Raw genomic sequence first — 21,268 nt, forward strand, 5'->3', positions numbered from 1 at the left:
AGAGATAACAAATTCACATGCTTGTATGGTTACAAATAGAAGAAACACAAATTCACATCTGTGGGCTGTAACACTTTTTATCTAAAAATACACAAAAGTCGCCTCTGTGATTTGAAATACTCAAAAAGTAGTCGAACTCGAAGGAGCCAAGAGAGAGATTATTATTATTCTTTTTTTGTTATTATTGCTAATCCCGTAAAGACACTCCATCCCTGGTCGGTCGTTGGGGTTTTGGTGGGTGTGACGTGACCCAGAGTTGGTGAAAAAGATAATTAATTGAGAAAAAGATCAGAAATTTACCAGAGTTGGTGAAACAAAACATTTGCAAATTAAAGAGAAAACATAAATCAAAGGTTGAGACTTTGAGAGAGATACAATAATTCCCAATGGAGAAAGTGAATCAAACCTTCTTCTTGTCTCATGGATCTCCAACTTTAAGCATAGACGATACCTTGGAAGCGAGACAATTCTTCAAATCATGGACTCACAAAGTTCTTCCTCAAAAACCTAAATCGATCTTAGTCATCTCTGCTCATTGGGACACCAAATACCCAACCGTCAACACTGTTCTTCGTAATTCAACGATCCACGATTTCTCTGGCTTCCCTGATCCCATGTACAAGGTAACCAAAAAAAAAACCCTAACTTTGCTTTGGTCAATCAACAGATTCACAATTAGGGTTCTTAGATCGTTGAATGATGCATAAAGTTTTGATTTTTATAAATCTATTGGGACTGTTTTTTGAATGTTTTCTGTAGTTGAAATATGAAGCCCCAGGAGCGATTGAATTAGGGAAAAGGGTTAAAGAGTTGTTGATGAAAGAAGGTGGAATGAAACGTGTTGATGAAGATACAAAGAGAGGGCTTGATCATGGAGCTTGGGTTCCTCTTATGTTGATGTATCCAGAAGCTGATATACCTATTGTTCAACTCTCTGTTCAATCAAACCAAAATGGGAGTTATCATTATAACATGGGTAAAGCATTAGCTTCGTTGAAAGATGAAGGTGTGCTTATCATTGGCTCTGGAAGTGCTACTCATAACTTGAGGAAGCTTGACAATAGTATCACTCATGGCGCATCGGTTCCTTGGGCTTTGGAGTTTGATATTTGGCTTAGAGATTCTCTCCTTCAAGGAAGGTTAGAGAAAGTTTAAACCTTTTTTTTTGCTGATTAAGTTTATGAAAACAAATCATTGATTGTGTATGTGTTTTTTCAGATATGGTGATGTGAATGAGTGGGAAGTGAAAGCTCCGAATGCGAAAATGGCGCACCCGTGGCCCGAGCATTTGTATCCGTTACATGTTGCGATGGGTGCAGCAGGTGAAGATGCAAAAGCAGAGCAAATCCATACAAGTTGGCAACTTGGTACCTTGTCTTATTCTTCCTATAGCTTCACTTCTCCTCTTTGAAACATTTTCAAGCTTCATCTCCTTCATTTGTCTTTGATTAAGCATTTTGTGTGTTCATCTAATAATCCTAATCCTGTCTTGTAGACAAAAATACAGATCCTCTGAGTCTGTACTATTATATATGAATATGCCATGTGAATTTGAATAAATTGTGTTCTTTGTATTTGTAACACTTTTCTCTGTTCAACATCTGAACCTTAAAATCTCAAGAGTGTTTCTGCTGTTATATATGCTGAGTGCTGACTAGTCACTATGTCTATGTGTTGGTACTTATTCTGAGCAAGTTTCTCACAATCGTATTATTAGTGGTTAATATAGCCCGTAGCCACTACTTTCATATCATTTATGTAATGTTTAACAACACGTACTTGTCAAGTTGTCATACATCCTAGGAATTCATGAGTCATCCTAGTATTAAAAAGGGGTTTGCTTAGTGAATATGACTCATCCTAGTATTCAACAGGTGACAAACACTAATCAATAGAAAAATATATCCAATGTGAAACCAACTTAAAGACAGAAAAATAGATCTAAGTTAAAGTAGATCGAGGTTGTTAAAAAAAACAAAAAAAGTTAAAAGTAGATCCAATGTGAAACCAACTAAAAGACAAAAAGAAGATGGATTTTTTTTTTTGTCACAAAAGAAGATGGATTAGTATTAGATTATTATCCAACTGTGAAACAAACCTAAATATAATTGGAAATTTATATGGTTTCTTATTCTTACAACGACTTGATTCATATAATTTTTGTTCATTTTTCAAATATGCGAAAAAGTATCTCTCTTAATAAATATAAAGAAATTATATCATTTTATTTAATAGAAGATCAAAAAAATTGACCCAAAAAAAAAACAAAAAAATAGAAGATCAAAGACAAAGATGTAAAGAGGAAATATGAAGATCGAATGGGAGAAAGGAAACAAAAAAACTCAAGAGATAAAATAGCATTGAGTCTTTAACTTAACACTTGATCATTACATCTGATCATTTCACACTTAATGTCACATTTTACACTTACACTATATGGCTTATCTCTTTATTTTGGAGTACATTTTATGACTTCCCTCTCACTCACCAAACAAAGTTTGAGACCATGTCATATACTCATATCCCAATAACCACTTTTCTTTTGTTTTATATATGTGTTCTCACATCTTCAAAACATGCTTTCAAAGTATTGCCGAGAGCCCGAGACGTACAGCTAGCTATCAAGTGAACTAAGCAAATAGCCAAGAGTAGGACGTATGCATAGTTTACGATTTATTGAGTGGATAAAAGTGCCCACATTAATTGAAAATCCATTTTAGTTTTGATAAACGTGGTAAAAATCACTTAATTATTAAACCATGTATAGTGGTATATTTGTTGTGCTAAAGTTCTTACACCACTACTCGGGTTGAATTCTAAGCCTGATCGAGAAAAGGAGAAATTAGGTCCGATGGTCCCCAAAACGGACTACAGTCTCATATCCCCTTTTTCATCAAAACAATTTTTCAAAAACCCTTCAATGGTAAAAAGACAATATTACCCTTAATGAAGGTTTTTAAAGGTTAAATATAATTAAACCAGTAAGTGTTCAACGAAAAACTCAGCAGCTCAGTGGTTGCGAGTTCCATGCACACATGCGCACGTCCAGGATTCGAATCCCACTATGCGGGGTACAACTAGGTACAACTAGGGTGCAACGGGTACAACGGGTACAACTGATATAACTAGGATGTTTGATTTTTATTTGAAAATTGTTAAAGGGGTAGTTTCGTCATTTATTAAAGAAGAGGGGTATGTAGAATTAAAGTGGATGTGTAGAAAAGAATTCTTGGAATAGGGGTACAAGAGAATTAAATCACCCCCAAAACACAATAATTCAGTTTTTTTTTTTGTCAACACTATAATTCACAGTCTAAAGTCTAAACATATAAATTTTATAATTCAAATGTCTTTGCTTTCGATCATTTCTAAAAGATTTATAGCATATTTGCATACGTTCATTTCAAGTGGTTCTACATCGTTATTTTATTTTATTTTTTAAAATATTGAATTTTTATTGCATATGTTATGATTTGAATTTCTAATAGATATGATGGATGTGTAACTAAATGAGAAATTTTGAAGTGCATTTTTTTTAGTATATATAAATTACCATTTTAATTATTAAACAAATGTGTTTTGTTTTTTTGTGTGGTAGATGACTGAATTTGAGAAAAAATGGTGTTTTTATCACTCCGAAATATCTAAGAGAGGAGGACATAATCGAGTTTGGTACAGTTTTAATTAACTCTAAGACGTTGATTCTAACGAATTACAAGCATATATGCATTAAAGCATCTAGTCTAGGTGTCCCTCACCTCAACAATGAATTATGTTTTCTGAGGTCCATAGGTTTATTTACACATATCTTGATAACAAAGAATATACCATAACATTGAGATTAATGGTTCGAAAAAACTGTTTAGTGACTCTAACAAATAAATTTCTAGAGTTGAATGCATGATACATATTATGGATTGATATAAAGAAAATTTTGGAGAGAGAATTGGTAATAAGTCGTTCGAAGGAGTTGCTAGACACTATCAAGCGGATATTGGAAAGATTGGAGAAAAACTTGTTTCTCAATCTAGCAAAAAATTGCAAGACTAGTAGGTGAATTTTGAAGTTTTTAAGTTTTCTATACACTCTAGGCGTAAAAAAATTGGCGGATATTCTAGCCGAAATCATATGATAAATAGAGGAAGAAATATCGGTTGCACCACACCACGAAAGAGGTAGACAAGGTGAGAGAGTTGGAAAAATGAGGTAGATTATGATTTTGATTTTTGATTTTTGATTAGCTTTTCTTTGTTTCGGTTTATTACCAAACTAGTTGTTGTTGGAGAAGAGAGAGAATGAGTTTGATCGGAGAAAGTTTGTTTGAAAATCTTATCTCATTCAATTGATTAAATGAAAACTATAAAAGTTATGTGTTATATACAAGTATAATCTAAACCAACTAAACCAGGGCTAACCAATAAACCTATATACAAACCAATAGTCCCCCTCAAGATGAGACGAATATATTTTGAAGACTCATCTTGGATTTCAAATGTTCAAATTGAGGAAGAAACAATGGTTTAGTTAAGATGTCTGCCACCTGATCTTCTGTTCGAACATGAAGCATCTTGATGAGACCTTTATCCAGCTTCTCTCGAACCGTGTGACAATCAACCTCGATATGTTTGGTTTGTTCATGGAAAACGGGGTTGGTGGCAATGTAGATAGCAGCAGTGCTATCAGAGAAAAGAACTGGAGTGGAAGGAAGACCAATTCTCAAATCAGACAGCAACGTAATCAACCACATCATTTCGCAGGAAGCAAGAGCAAGAGCAAGAGCAAGAGCAAGATACTCTGCTTCAGCAGAGGAACGAGAGATACTCTGTTGCTTCTTGGATCGCCATGATATAAGAGAGGACCCCAAGAAGATAGGAAAACCAGTAGTGGAACGTCTACTGTCGGGACAAGAAGCATAATCCAAATCAACAAAGCCTTTGAGAGTAAGGTCCGGGTCTGCAGAGTAGAAAATACCTTGTCCAATAGTTCCTTTGATGTATTGTAAGACCTGATAAACCGCTGTGAGATGAGAGGTGCGAGGAGCAGAGGAGAACTGGCACAACTTATTCACAACAAATGTAATGTCAGGACGAGTGATCGTTAAATACATCAATCTGCCAACGAGACTGCGATACATCTCCTTATCCTCTAATAAATCACCAGAAGTATTGGATAACTGCAAATTTGGGACCATAGGAGTATTTGCAGCCTTGCAAGCCAACATACCAGAAGTTGTAAGAAGTTCAAGAGCATACTTACGCTGACAGATCGAGATTCCAGAAGTATTGCGAGCAATCTCCAAGCCCAGAAAATATTTAAGAGGACCAAGCTCACGAAGCTTAAAACTCTGTTTTAAAGCAGCTGTTAAGGCATTAGCACTCGATTCTGAAGTGCTGGCAATGACTATATCATCAATGTAAACCAAAACAGCAAGAAAATCATTCCCACGGCTTTGAACAAAAAGTGTGTGATCACTATGACACTTTGTGATTCCCAATTGCAGAAGAGAGTCTGAAAATTTGAGAAACCATTGACGGGAAGCTTGTTTTAAACCGTAAATGGACTTCTTCAGGCGATAAACTGCATTCTTAGGCAAAGTAACTCCCATAATCTCTTCATAGCCCTCCGGTAGCCGCATATATATATATATATATATATATCTTCTTCCAAATCACCATTTAAGAAAGCATTTGATATATCAAGTTGGTGGAGAAACCATTTCTTTGAAGCGGATATCTTGAGTAACATCTTCACAGTGACCATTTTTGCAACTGGAGAAAATGTCTCATTATAATCCAGACCCTCTTTTTGAGTGTACCCTTTTGCTACCAAACGTCCCTTGTATCTTTCAAGAGTCCCGTCGGCATTGAACTTCAAGGTGAATACCCACTTGGAGCCAATGACTTTCTTGCCAGGAGGGAGGGTAGTGATATCCCAAGTGTGTGTATGTTCCATAGCTCCAATCTCCTTATGCGCTGCATCACACCATTCTTTGGAGTTCTTTGCCTCATTCTATGAATGAGGAATATGAATTTTAGTAATGTTATTGATATATAACATATATGATGGTGAGAGGTTCGAATAATAGAGAAAATAGGAAATGGGATGAGTGATATCATTGTTCAGAGAGTAACAATGATAATCATTTAAATGAGCAGGAGGTTTCCTTACTTTGTGAGAAATTTGTGTTGATGGAGAAATTTGTGATGATGGTGAGGAAGGAAGAGGAAGAGATATGGTGTTACCTGGAGACAAAGAATCCATCGGTGTGACGTTGTCGGCAGGAGGAGACTGTTGTGGGGGATCTGCCAGTGGAAAGATTTGTTCATGAAACTCAACATGTCGTGATACATAAACAACATTACTCACCAAATCCATCACCTTGTAACCTTTAAAACCAGTCGGATATCCCAGAAAAATACATGCTCTCGATCTTGCTTGAAATTTATGTTGTTGCTTTGGAGAAGTCGAGACATAGCATAAGCAACCGAAGGTTCTAATGCGAGAATAATCTGGTGGCTTGGTCGTAAGGATCTCATATGGAGTCTTGTCGGAGAGTAATGGAGAAGGAGTCCGGTTTATCAAGAAGACAGCGGTGAGAACACAACCTCCCCAGTAAGAGAGAGGCACTTGTGACTGAAAACATAAAGCTCTTGCAACGTTTAAAATATGTTGGTGCTTACGCTCCACAACTGAATTCTGTTCAGGTGTCTCAGGACATAAGTGATATGAAACAATCCCTTTTGATTGATAAAATTGAAGGAACTGCAACTCTGGAGCATTATCTGATATGACTGATTTAACTGCAGTGTTGTATTGTTTTTCAACTTGATTGATGAAAGCAGGAAATACTGAGAGAACATCACTTTTGTTCTTGAGTAAGTAAATCCAAGTAGCTCTGGAGTGATCATCAACAATTGTCAAAAAATACTTATACCCTTCAATTGTTTCTACTGAAAATGGTCCCCAAATGTCTATGTGCAACAGCTCAAAAACCGTATTACAAATATTGTTTTCAGAAGGAAAAGAAAGTTTCCTCTGCTTAGCCAAGTGACAAACATGACAATAAGCAGGCTTCTTATTCTTATGTGTAGTAGTTCCTAAAGCTTCAGAAATAACATCCAGTTTTGAATAAGAAGGATGACCAAGCCTCATGTTCCATGTTCCAACATCCACCATTGCATTTAGCGAAACTGATGAAGATGCCGTATCAAGCACATAGAGTTTTCCAATCCTGTGACCTTTACCAATCATCACCCCCTTGATAGGATCTTGTATTTCGCAACAAGAAGTATCAAAGGTCACACGAGAGCCAATGTCATCAGTTAAGGAACTGATACTAATAAGGCTCAAACGGAATTCGGGGATAAAAAGAACATTTTGTAGAAGGAGATCCTCGGTCAATTGAACCTTTCCAACTCCACTGATTTTCATACACTGACCAGTAGGCGAATTCACAAAACTAACCACAGAGGTATCCAAGGAAACAAAACTGTTTTTGTCATGTGACACATGGTGAGTTGCACCAGAGTCAATCACCCATATGTCAGTAGATAGCATATGTTTCGAGGCTGCTAGAATACCAATAAAAGAGTATGTGGAAGGAGAGAATGTGATACCCGGGTGATCAAGTGGAGATTGAGGTGTTTGTGAAGTACTCGCTTCAGTCGGAGTTGTAGCAGTCGGTGCATTAGACAACTGAGAGCTAAATAAAGCAATGATGTTCTGCAACTGATCCTTCGAGAGATTACCAATCAAACCATCAATGTTGACTGGAGACTTATCAGGTGTAGGAGAAAAAGAGACTTGTGCAGCAACAGCAGGTGGTTTCAAAGATTTGTCACCAGATTTACCTTTAGGTGTGAAACCAGGTGGAAATCCATGCTTCCTGTAACATCGCTCAGCAATGTGTCCAACTCGGTTGCAGAATGAGCAAATAGGACGACCTTTGTGCGGTCCATTTTGCACATACATGACAGTAGGAGAAACAGGAGAAAATGGAGAAGAAGGAACAACATTCTGAGAAAGTTGAAAAGCTGAAGAAGGAGCAATAGGTGGGAATCCTTTCTGACTGTCGTCCTGATCCAAAATGTTGTAAACTTCAACCAGAGTAGGCAAAACCTTCTTTGCAATTATCTGTCTACGGACAATAGCATAAGATTCATTGAGACCAGCCAAGAATTTAACAGTCTTTGCTCTCTCTGCTTTCAGGTGAAGCCGAGCTCCTTTACCAAAAATGCAAGGATCATCTGGTTCATCCGTACCATCAAGCTGATCCCAAAGTGTCTTCAGACGAGTATAGTACTCAGAAAGAGACATGGAACCTTGACGCAGGTCTTGAATCTCCTGAGTGAGATTATATGTACGTGGGAGATTGGTCAAGTGAAAGTGACCGTAAAGATCACGCCATATATTCGTAGCATCTCTTAAACGCAAGATACTACGGTAGATCTGAGGAGAAACAACATTTAATAACCAGGATTTCACCATACTGTTGCATCTGGACCAGAGATCAAAGTTTGCATCAGTCACCAAAGGCCTAGGTAAACTTCCATCAATAAACTTAATCTTATTCTTAGCATCCAGTGAAATACGCATAGCATAGCTCCAGTCATCATAGTTCGTTTCATCTAAACGAAGAGAAATGATGTTCAAACCTGGGTGGTCAGCGTTGTGCATATAGAACAGAAAACGAGAAGGATCAGCGATCAGCGGAAGAACAACATCTCGTGAAGCTCCAACAACCTAAGATTCGGTAGCTGGAGCAGAAATCAGAGCAGAGATGTTGACATCGGAGGTAGATCGCGTCGATCTTCGAGCAGCGGGACTTGATTGGACCTTCGAACGATTTGGTTTCCGATTCGCACGAGGTACAATCACCATTGAAGCTAAAAGCAAGAACAGCGAAGCTTAAAGCGAGGTCAAGGATGGAGATAGAGAGCTCGAAAACAAAAAATCAGGATGAAATCGGAGCAGATCGAAGCGTTGAAGGCTCTGATACCATGTTGGAGAAGAGAGAGAATGAGTTTGATCGAAGAAAGTTTGTTGGAAAATCTTATCTCATTCAATTGATTAAATGAAAACTATACAAGTTATGTGTTATATACAAGTATAATCTAAACCAACTAAACCAAGGCTAACCAATAAACCTATATACAAACCAATAGTTGTTTGTATAGAATGTAGTGGAACTGATATAAGACACAATATTTGTAACATTTTCTTATTTTTCTTTTGTATCTGCACTTGAACTTGAATGTAGAGCAATAACATATGGAACATTTTGAAAGTTTTTAACACAATTTCTGGGAATTACTCTTTTATTTTTTTTGATGATTTTCTTTTTGTGAAAATTTCCTTTTTGAATTGTCTGTTATATATTTAGGGTATAATTTTGATATAGTATGATTTAATATTTAAATTTAGATTTTAATTCTGAAATTTTAATGTCAAAATATTGTGCTATTTTTGGAATTTATATATAATGTGCTAAATTTGAAAACAAAATTTATTTTTTTACTATTTGTGAGAATTACCTTTTTAATTTCCCTACTGTTAGAATGATTTATCTCCCTATTTTCTTAGGTTATATATAACGTTTATTTAATCTTTTGTTACTTTTGACCATGACGTAGTTAAACCCCATCAAAGAGAAAGTGCTACGTCCACTAATCAATATACGATTTTATCCCCTATCCTTAGGTTTTATTTTAAAGAGATGGAACTGGTGAAGAAAAAAGATGGAATCATGCGACCACCTCAACAGACTAAAGCCACTAGTTACCACACAAGACTAGTCTTTACATGAAAATTTTAATGAAGAAAAATTGAAAAGCACACGAAAATTTCATGAGCGTAGCTTATATAATAGACATATAATCTTAGAGCTTTCTTAGCTTATAAATAGACATATCTAATCTTGGATCTTCTTCACAACCAAAACTTCTCAAATGGATTATCATACCAAGAGCATGCCTAATCTATTGTGGTTTACAGTTCTTTTAATACCAGTCGAAGTGGTTTCGTGTGCGAGACAACATCATATAAATTTCTTGGCAAAAGAGGCAGATCTCGTGACAGATTTGCCCGGACAGCCTGATGTGACTTTCAGACATTACGCTGGTTATGTTCCTGTCGATATATCCAACGGAAGAGCTTTGTTTTATTGGTTCTTTTAGGCCATGGATCTCCCTAAAGAGAAACCTTTAGTTCTCTGGCTTAATGGAGGTAAACCCGATATAACTACAAATATTGTAACATTTATTTTGTAATGATAACATGTGAAAAGTAGACTGATAAAGCGGTTCCATGCATGGTTAAGTTGGTATTTTTCTAATGTTGTCTGATGGGCGAGAACATTTGGACTTTTGTTATTGGTCCAGGGTGCTCTTCTGTGGGATATGGAGCAACACAAGAAATTGGTCCGTTTCTAGCGGACACCAAAGAAAAGGGACTTAAATTTAATATATACGCATGGAATAAAGGTAATCTTGTTTTATTATACAATTTTGCTACCATCATCATCATCATCATCATATAATTCTATAATAATTAATGAAAAGGGTTGGTTTGCTTATGCAGAGGTCAACATGCTGTTTTTAGAATCTCCCGTTGGCATTGGGTTTTCGTATTCAAACACAACTAGCGATTATCTAAATCTTGATGATCACTTTACAAATAGGTCTATTATTCATACTATATATATACTCTTTTTTTTAGGACAAACATATATATAGTTTTTGTCCTTAAACTAGCTAGCTAGGGGATTTTGTACATAATATTAGTAAACATAATTGTATGTTTTATTCTTTTTCTGTCATCAGAAAAAGATGCATACACCTTTCTTTGCAACTGGTTCAAGAGATTTCCAGAGCACAAAGGAAATGACTTCTAAATCGCAGGAGAAAGTTACGCAGGTTAAAATAAAAAAAATCATCTTATTTTAAATTTTAACAAATATATACCTCTAACTCTAAGATTCGGTTTTATAATTTTTTGTTGGCCAACGTGTATTATATAGGAATATACGTACCCCATTTTAGCAGAGGTCGTGTACGATAACAATAAAAAGAACAATGATTTGTCGCTTCACATCAATCTCAAGGGGTTTTTGGTAAGTTTGAATATCTCAAATACTTGCTAAGTGTAAATAAACTATACAATTTGCATGGCGAGATCTTAAATTCAAATCATATATGTAAATCTAATCCGACGTCCCATTTATTTCTTCTTTTTGCTATTCACACTACAAATAAAATGGTTGATTGCATCACTTAAACAGTATCACAAAAGTAAATGATATCACAAAAGTAAATGATTTATTAATAAATGATGCATGATTATGTGTTTAGCATCAATTATTATTATTGATGTCGTAATCGAATAATAAATTAAAGTGATATAATTTTATTTGAATTTGCATCAATTCAAAAATATTTAACAGAAAATATAATTTACATCACTTAATATAATGATACAAATTTTATATCAATTAAATAAATGATACAAAACTGATATCAATAATAAAATGATGTTAATTCACACACATTCTATTTAAATTAAATAAATGTATGTATTCCAGAATTTTATTATATCAGTTGCATATAACTGATGCAAGTCAATATTAATTTACATGTGTCAAAACTCAAAATATTCAATATTAATCTCTTTTATTCTCCAAGGATCAATTTATTTTTCCACAAAAAATCAGAATCAAACATATATTACTATTTCCCAAAAAAAAGTTTTATAAATTTCTATTATTAATTATTTTAAAGATACGAAAATAATATTTATAAAAAATAAATTATGTTTATTTTATTTTATTTATGAAAATATAATAAATACGTTTTCCACCTAACAAACCTGCAAAAATATTTTATTTTCAAATAATTAATCATTATTTCACAAATATTTCCATAATTAATAATTATTAAAAAAATCGTAAATGTTTAAAAATCAATATTATCACAAATGTTTAAAAAACAATATTATCACAATTAATCAATATTATCACAATTAATCAATATTATCAAAAATGTTTAAAAATTAATATTATCACAAATATTTTCCATAAATAATAATTATAAAAAGAAAAGAAAACAGATCTGTTTAGATATTGTAACCTGTTCTCCATCTATATAAGAAAAATAAAATTGAGAGTGATTAAATCAAAAACTTTTGTAGAAGTTCTTCTTTGAATGTCAACAAGACAACCACTGGTAAATCAAATTATGCATTTACAACACATCTTCAGCATATAATCATCACATCTAAAACATTTAAAGGTAAAATTTATTTTCTTCTCCCTATTTTATATCAACTTTTTTTTATGATCAAATATAGAATTCTAATTGTTCCTCTGTTATTTTTGTTTATGTATTCAGAAAATTTCAAGATGAAACAACAATATCATGAAGACAATGGAAAAGAAAGGGAGGGAACAAAAGCAATATGTGTTTCATATAACAGGATACATATGACATTTCAGCAAGAAGAAAAAAAAACTCAGTTATCAATTTATGATCTGAGTTCATATCAGTCTTTTTTTTTCTGTTTGTAATTCAACGTTGAATTTATGATCTGATCAGTTCATATCAGTTTTTTTTTCTTTTTGTTGAATCTATATTAAATTAGATGCATTGTATTTATGTTTATTTATTTATTTTGTAAATAACAATTTTAATAAAAGATATTAGTACAGATTCGAAAAGATTTTAATAGATATCAAAGACAATTTTTTTCATATTAAAATAATTTCGAATATATTTTAAATAAATGAATCTGTTATTATTATTAAAACAAGATTTCATTTATAAAAACTGACACAATAATTTAAAATCATTTGTTATAACTGATTTAATATAACATCAGTTTGAAATAAATTGATGTAAATTATTTGCATCAACAAATAGTAAATCATTTTTTAAAGTGATACAAATTATATTTACATCATTTAAATCTGATGCAAATAAAGAAAAAAAATGATTTAAAACAACATATTTTTTGTAGTGCCAGTTGGGGAATCCTGATATATCAAATCCAGATGATTGGAGAGGCTGGGTGGATTATGCATGGAGCCACGCAGTCATATCGGACGAGAGTCATAGAAACATAAACAAGTTGTGCAATTTCAGCAGCGACGATGTTTGGAGCAATGTTGAGTGCAATGAAGCCATGGCAGAAGTTGACAAGCAGTACAACGAGATCGATGTCTATAGCATCTATACCCCCGCTTGTGAAGGAGCTTCTGCGCAATCGTTTTACTTGGCATCAGCTCAATTCGAAACAAATTATCAAATTAAATCTAAGAGGGTATGTGTATAATATTTTAAAGTTATCACATCAACAAAATACGTTTTCTTTTATATTTTAGGCCAAAATTTACATTTCCAAACTACTCTTATCTTTAATACCAGAAAAAAATGTTAAAACAACATTTAATTTAAAAAGAAAACAAAAAGTGTATATATATGATCCTTAAAATTATTCTCTGTTTCACAAAGAGTGTTGCTTCAAAAATTATTTTTGTTTCATAACAGTATAACACTAACGACCATCTTTTTTTCAATGCAGATTTTTTAATAAAATATCAATTTTATCCCTAATTTTTCAAGTTAATTGAAGGGAAACTAGTTTAGTGTATTTACAGAAAGGATATAACTATCAAAAATTTCTTAACTGTGTTGAAAGTAGTAAAATGAGACTCTTTATAAAATATAGAGGTATTAAAAAAGCTATATCAAGTGTCTTTGGAACTTAACAAATTGCTGTTGTTTGCATGCATGCTTTAGATGCCGCGAAGGCGCTTGGGTGGATACGACCCGTGTTTAGACGATTACGTGAAAATATATTACAACAAAGCAGACGTTCAGAAAGCTCTTCACGCAAGTGACGGAGTTAATCTCAAGAACTGGAACATTTGCAAGTATGTGTTTTATATTTTCTTTCCGATTTTTTTTTTTGGGGTATGATATATGATAGAACTTGTCTGAATAGTTCTTGGTATTCTGAGATTACAGTATGTAGATCTTTCATGACTGGACTTATTTAGTGACCTCAGTATTGCCTATATACGAGAAACTCATCGCGGGAGGATTGAAGATATGGGTTTACAGGTAAATTGCAAAACAAAACCAGTACTATCAAGATTGAATATTTAATGGTTTCTAATTAGATGCAATATTTAATGGTATAGTTAGATGCACATCGTGTACTATTTATTCAAGATTTCAAGTCATTATTTTCAGCTCGTTTTCATTAAATAAAAAAAACTATGGGTTTATGCCAAAAAAAAACAAAAAAAGAATCAAGAAGAATAAAAAAACTTATGGACAGTGAAGCTTATATGTATTGTAGAAAAATAAAATAAAAATGTGTTGCTTCTTAAGCAAGTGACCACTATACGTTCTATTCTACAATACATAACGCCGGCCATCCCACTGGCTAAACCGTTGGCTTGGTTTCCTTTCTGTGATGGCTCTCAGTGGTGACACAGACGGATGTGTTCCAGTACTAGGAACTCGGTATAGCTTAAACACACTAGGCTTACCCATCAAGACACCTTGGAGGCCATGGTACCATGAGAAACAGGTCAATATATGATCACATATGATAGATCATCTAATTAACCGGTAATCTTAGATTCTTGATGATTCTTGTATTACAATAAACAATACAGGTAAGTGGGTGGGTTCAAGAATACGAGGGTCTAACATTTGCAACGTTTAGAGGAGCTGGACATACAGTGCCTAGCTTCAAACCAAGCAGCTCCCTCGCCTTTTTCTCGGCCTTTATCAAAGGGGTTCCTCTGCAGTCCTCACGGGCAGAGTCGAACATCAAGGATTAAAAAGATGATTTGGTACTCATATATGGAGTCTTTTAAGGTTTCAAAAGGTTTGGAAGATTATGGGTTTTGTAATGTGAACTTGTCTATATGGCATATGCATAGATAAAGATTGTAAGCGAGAAGATGTAACTTTCTATGGAATGATCATTATGATCAAAGGAAAGCTTTCAACACTACGTCAAGTAATTTTCAAAATGTACGTTTGCTGAATCATAAGCAATTCTTGTCTCCCATTTACACTCTTTCAGTTTCAAGTTAATATTGAGGTATTTTTTGCCTCTCCTAAATTTCATTTCGACCTTTTCTTTAGTTTACACCACATCCCATTTTTGGCATGAATCGTTGCGCCGCTCACGAGTTCAACGGATTCCGGCGATCCACGCAGCTCAACATCGAACTTCTGTAACAACATAGCTAGTGCAACGGTAGATTCCATCAGGGCAAACTGGTCACCAATGCATTTCCTTGGTCCTCCACCAAATGGTAAGAATGCAAAGTCTGCTATGATCTGTTCTCATCATAAATACAACTCAAAAGGTTTAGTCTTGTAACAAGGCACAAGAGAGGTAAATACAGAAGATTTTTCAGTTGTAGACTGATCCCTCACTAAGAGAAAGATTTGTAAGTTTTGGATTTTCACCTCGTTCGGATATAGTGCCCCAGGACTTCGAGATGGATCAAAGCCAGCCCATCCTTCAATTCCATTGCTCTCCTTTGTTCTTAAGAACCTCTCGGGCTCAAACTCGTGGGGATTATCCCAGAAGTAAGGAGATCTATGGAGATTGTACACCTGTAAGCAAATACACAACATGGGATTTTAAGAAAACTCCGGGTTCTATTGAGGAACCACTAAAATAATTAGAAACTGCGACTCACAGATATGAAGATATCAGTTCCTTTTGGAACTTGATAACCACTTTTTTCACCTTTGTATCCTCCTGTGAATGCAAGCAGTAGGGAAAGACATGGGTAAATTACAGATATATGAGCTATGGACTAAGTCACTCTCAAGTAGTTGTGCAGGTTTAGAATTTGAAATATACCGGGCAAGGTTTCTGGTTTGAGAGTGCGTCTGATGAGCAAAGGTGGCTGAGGATAGAGACGAAGGACTTCAACAACGATCAGTCGTATGTACCTGCAGAAGCATGGAAAAGTCAACGATTTAAGTAGAGACCAAAAGAAAATATTAAAGAAGATGTCTTTCAAGTTAACGTACTCAAGCTTTTTCATTGATTCATAAGTGGGTGCACCTTCACCAAGCACGGCATCAATCTCAGCTTGAGCTTTCCTTATTTTTTCCGGATTCTGCAAATTTAATAGAGAATGCTAAGACTGTACAATGAGGTTTAAAGCAGTCACGGAGAAAATGAAAAAGTGCATACTTGTGAGAGAAGGTATACAGCCCAAGTAAGAACTGCTGCTGTTGTCTCGTGACCAGCAATTAGCATAGTCATCAAGTCATCCCTCAGCTGTAGAAACAATTGTGTCAAAAACAGATAAACCAAACACAAAAGAGTAAAGTAAGTTTGTTAATCAGAAAGTGATAAATCTTACCTGCCGGTCATCAATATCAACACCGCGCATATCGACTAAGAACCGCAAGAGACTTGCATCCTATGGATATAAGAGTACACAATCAGAGGAGTTTCATAATGGGATTAAAAAAAGGTAAGGATTCTTAGATAAACCTTGAGATTAGAGTAGTCCCTTTGCTGGAGCTTCTCTACATCTGTTTCCTGATAGAACAAATAACAAAATGAGAACAGAACAGCAGAATCAAGAAGAAAAGAAGTGAAATACCTCTCTTGTCTCTTTGGCATTTTGAATGAGTCCATCAAGACAATCATTTATAATCTTCAGATCGCTTTGGAACTTCCGTTGCCTCGGAACTATCCATCTGGCAGGAGGAAAATTCCAATACGGGAAGTAAAAAGTAGATCGATGCTCTGCCTCGTAAAGAGTTCCATAAACTGCCTGTGATGTTAACAGAAAACATCAATGGTCTGCTTACCTTCGAAAGACTAGTGAAGAGCCAATTCGTAGAATGACTTAAAATTCAAAAACCTTAATCACAGGGGACTCTTTTGTGACAGAGCCAAAGTCGTAGTTGAACACGCTAAGCCCTATAATATCAAGAGCCAAACTCGAGAATTCTGCTTCCAGATCCAACTCGATCACGTCCTCTCCACTTGAAACTTCTTTGTCCCTTAAGAGTTTCTCAGATTTCAATATCATTTTCTCCGAACAGTCACTAAATACTTTGACCATGGCCTCCAGATACATTGTATGGAACGCAGGAGTTATAGCTACAACACATATTGGAAGGAAACAATCATTAGTGCCATGGGCTTATGATACTGCAATATCAGAAACTTAGAGATCACAACGTGCTTTATACCTCTTCTCCTTAGCTTCCAGGTATCTAGATCAGCCGGTATCAACCCTTTTCCCATAATCGGTTCTAAGATCTCAGCAAGAACTCCCTATATAAACACAGGACATTAACTGATGGTACAGAAGTAAACAAAAGAAATGTCTCTTCATCAATCGAATATTCCCGTTACCTTGTCATAAGAAAAAGCGTTTTCCCGTAGGACATGCCTTGCAACAATAGGATCTGAGATGACAACAAAAGCTTTTGGACCAAACGCAAGCTTGTACACTCCTCCATGCTTTTAAGGCAAGAAAAAAAAACCACAGAATCAAACAAACTAGCTACCAAAAACTAAAACATTGAGATGATGAATCCACATTATAATATGTACCTCCAAGAACCAGTCGTAAAGCGATAAAAAGAGAGGCTTTCCAAACAAATCAGAGACAGCTCCTTCAGCAGTAGGCATCGAACCCAAACTTCCACCACTTAAGAAATTAGTAAGAAGGTTGCTCGCATTGTCCAAAATGTTACCATTCGTCTTTGGTTCTTTGGTATCACTAGATTGGCACCTAACCAAAAAAAAAAAAAAGCTTCCCCACAAAATCAAACTCCGTTTACAATTCTATTCCAAAAGCTCTAACTTGGTCTTCTTCTTTGGTTCTAAATTAAAAATCAATACTTTATACTGCAAAAAGCCCCCAAATTTCATCAAACCTAGACCTAATCTTAAAGTTGCAAGCAAAAAAAAAGAGATTTTAGAAGGTGGAGAAAGCAGAGAAACCCCAACCTGATGGAAACTGAAGCTCTCCGGGAATTAACAGAAGAGGAAAGAGTCTGAGAGTAATCACTCCTACCCAGATGAACACCGCCGCCATGGAAGTAACATGAATGAGTAGCAGCGGCAGGGAAAGCCATGGCAGCTACCATCTTCAAATGAAACGAGAAGCTCTAATTCTAAAGATTGAACAACTTTGAACATGTTTTCTACTTCTTTACTTTATCTATTCGCTGAAAATGGCCACTTCCAGCATAAACGACACAAGATTGCTTGCACTTGCAACAAAAGATTGTTTAGTGCTGTTTAAACTGACACGTGTCTTTCTATTATCTAACTCAACAAAGATTTAGCACATTGGTCAGATGGTCAAAACCGCAAAAGTAGGTTTGGTAAATTAACTGAGCCAAACGTATCGACCCGAAACTGAAATTGGAGAACCGAACCAAATTTTTTGTAATATCAGAGTGTTATTATATAAAAGTTTGGTTTTTAACAATACATATATTATATCAAATTGATATAAACTTTTTTAAACCTCATCTTAATTTGGATATATATTTAGGCAATATTACTAAATGACTCTATTCGTTGTATTTAAAACCTCCATTTCTTGTAAATCAATTACACAGTTAAATGGCCAATTACGATATAAAAAAACAGAATAAAGAAAAATTAGAGAGAATATAAAGTATAAATTATTTTAGTTGAGATGTGCGATTTTGCATACTAGTATCATTTGGTATGACTAGTAATCTTTTTTTACTTAAAAAGGTTATGAGTTTTTCCAAAAACATTTAGGTTTTTTTTGCATTTTATGTTTCCTTTTTTACACTTAATATTTTTTATCTTATAAATATTATGCGTATTTTGTTTTTCTTAGAGGATGATGAAAAACAGCTAAAGAAAGAGGGACAAAGAGACAGAGAGGAAAACTTTTCATAACTCTAAAAAACTGATTATAGTTAAATTATGCGGTAGTGCCTGGAGAGAAAGAGACAACATCTTGTTTAAGGTGAATACATATGGATCTCTATTTACTTATGTTTCTAAATTTAGGTATGGTAATAACCAAATAAAAGTGAGACGACAAATCTTAAAATCTTAAATGATCTGTTCTTATTATAAATTACAAATTTTAGGACAAATCTTATAGATTAAAGTAAAACCATATGTAACTTGATATCCGATTTCTATCATTGGAATTTCAAGTAAATATTTTCTATAACTGATTAGTTAACTGGTTGCTCGTTTGTTATTTTCTAAAACATGTGATCTTAGTTGGCTTCAATTGTGAACATCGCACATCTATTTAAATTCTCATCTTCCAATTGATTTTGTAACTCACAAGAAACTTAGTTTTCTTTTCTACTAATAACACTCTCTTCTCCTTACCATTTACTTTTTCACTGTAAGTTTTACAATTACGGTGGGCACAATGAGCTCCTCAGGAGAAGAACGCGGTGTTGTTGTTGCGGAGGCCGAGCCGCCAAGAGGGAATAGAAGCCGATTTGCTTTTGCTTGTGCAATCTTAGCATCAATGACGTCTATCATCCTTGGTTACGGTTTGTATTCGTTATGAATTCTTATCATTCACTAACGACCCATATCAAGGTTGGTTTGATTTTATGGTTTAGATAATTATCCTTACATTTTATGGATGTTGCAGATATAGGAGTGATGAGTGGAGCTGCAATTTTCATAAAAGACGATTTGAAACTGTCGGACATACAACTTGAGATTCTTATGGGGATTCTAAATATCTACTCTCTAATCGGTTCAGGCGCAGCCGGTAGAACTTCCGATTGGATTGGAAGACGATATACCATAGTGTTGGCAGGAGCCTTCTTCTTTTGTGGTGCTCTTCTCATGGGTTTTGCCACAAACTATCCTTTCATTATGGTGGGTCGTTTTGTAGCTGGTATCGGTGTCGGTTATGCTATGATGATTGCACCTGTTTACACCGCTGAAGTCGCTCCTGCTTCTTCACGTGGTTTCCTTAGCTCTTTCCCTGAGGTACAATAGATTCTAGCTTTATTATTATTTGAACTATATCTATCTATATCTATCTATATATATATATATATATATATAAAGAATTTTACATGGAGGTTGATGATAATATGTTTCTTTTTCTATGTAGATATTTATCAACATTGGTATACTTTTAGGATATGTCATGTGTCCAACTACTTCTTCTCCAAGCTACCCGAGCATCTCGGCTGGAGGTTCATGTTAGGGATTGGAGCGGTTCCCGCGATATTACTAGCCATTGGAGTGTTGGCAATGTCGGAGTCTCCACGGTGGCTAGTCCTCCAAGGTCGCATTGGAGATGCTTTTAAAGTTCTTGACAAAACCTCAAACACTAAAGAAGAAGCCATCTCTAGGCTCAATGACATCAAACGTGCGGCTGGAATCCCTGATGATATGACAGACGATGTTATAGTCTTGCCAAACAAGAAGACTGCTGGGAAAGGGGTGTGGAAGGACCTTCTTGTTCGACCAACCCCGTCCGTTCGACACATCCTAATAGCATGCCTTGGCATCCACTTCGCCCAGCAAGCCTCTGGAATAGGTGCAGTTGTGCTTTACTCTCCGACCATCTTCTCAAAGGCTGGACTAAGATCCAAGAATGACCAGCTTTTAGCTACGGTGGCTGTCGGAGTTGTCAAGACCCTCTTCATCGTGGTAGGGACTTGTGTGGTTGATCGGTTTGGACGTCGTGCCTTGTTGCTTACAAGTATGGGGGAATTTTTATTTCCTTGACTACACTTGGAACTAGTCTCACAGTAATCGATAGGAACCCCAGAAAACTATCAAGTGGGCTATAAGGCTTAGCATTACAACAGTAATGTCTTTTGTGGCATCATTCTCAATAGGTGCAGGCCCCGTGACGTGGGTTTACTGCTCAGAGATATTCCCCGTGAGGCTAAGAGCTCAAGGTGCAAGTTTTGGAGTCATGTTGAATAGACTTATGAGTGGTATTATCGGAATGACATAACTGTCTCTTCCTAAGGGTCTCACCATCGATGGTGCGTTCCTTCTCTTCGCTGGAGTTGCGGCTGCCGCATGGGTCTTCTTCTTCACTTTCCTTCCGGAGACACGTGGTGTGGCTTTAGAAGAAATGGAGAGTCTCTTCGGGAGCTACAGCGCAAACAAAAAGAACAATATTATGAGTAAGGATAAAGAAGTTGTTGATGAATATTGAGTCTATATGAATAAGGGAAGACGTGATACGATTACTTATCTTTTACTTGCGTATCGATCTCTT

The 21,268-nt window shown here is 35.3% G+C and overlaps 2 protein-coding genes, 1 long non-coding RNA gene and 2 pseudogenes across 3 annotated transcripts; 4 read left to right on the forward strand and 1 right to left on the reverse strand.

Annotated features, from left to right (window-relative positions):
* Positions 1 to 197: 197 nt before the first annotated feature.
* LOC104723647 (extradiol ring-cleavage dioxygenase) lies at positions 198 to 1,637 on the forward strand. Its single transcript, XM_010442040.2, has 3 exons — positions 198 to 623; positions 760 to 1,139; positions 1,219 to 1,637. The coding sequence occupies exons 1-3, from the start codon at positions 387 to 389 to the stop codon at positions 1,409 to 1,411; spliced, it is 810 nt and encodes a 269-aa protein (XP_010440342.1). The 5' UTR covers positions 198 to 386; the 3' UTR covers positions 1,412 to 1,637.
* An 8,310-nt stretch (positions 1,638 to 9,947) lies between these two features.
* Positions 9,948 to 14,947, forward strand: LOC104728068 (putative serine carboxypeptidase-like 30; annotated as a pseudogene).
* On the forward strand, positions 12,118 to 12,709 carry LOC147934140 (uncharacterized). Its single transcript, XR_015571677.1, has 2 exons — positions 12,118 to 12,284; positions 12,384 to 12,709. It is a non-coding gene; the product is annotated as an uncharacterized LOC147934140 (long non-coding RNA).
* Positions 14,948 to 14,975: 28 nt separating the features above from the next.
* Positions 14,976 to 18,316, reverse strand: LOC104723646 (cytochrome P450 97B3, chloroplastic). Its single transcript, XM_010442039.2, has 14 exons — positions 18,010 to 18,316; positions 17,611 to 17,791; positions 17,410 to 17,517; positions 17,244 to 17,328; positions 16,910 to 17,151; positions 16,646 to 16,819; positions 16,534 to 16,581; positions 16,400 to 16,459; positions 16,228 to 16,314; positions 16,062 to 16,150; positions 15,889 to 15,980; positions 15,722 to 15,783; positions 15,486 to 15,635; positions 14,976 to 15,353 (listed from the first exon to the last, which is right to left on the reverse strand). Exons 1-14 carry the CDS (start codon positions 18,147 to 18,149, stop codon positions 15,135 to 15,137), a joined length of 1,737 nt encoding a protein of 578 aa, XP_010440341.1. The 5' UTR covers positions 18,150 to 18,316; the 3' UTR covers positions 14,976 to 15,134.
* Positions 18,317 to 19,435: 1,119 nt separating this feature from the next.
* LOC104728067 (putative polyol transporter 2) lies at positions 19,436 to 21,205 on the forward strand (annotated as a pseudogene).
* Positions 21,206 to 21,268: the final 63 nt, after the last annotated feature.

The sequence above is a fragment of the Camelina sativa genome, chromosome 11 (assembly GCF_030686135.1).
Source record: "Camelina sativa cultivar CO46 ecotype springtype chromosome 11, ASM3068613v1".
NCBI lineage: Eukaryota > Viridiplantae > Streptophyta > Magnoliopsida > Brassicales > Brassicaceae > Camelina > Camelina sativa.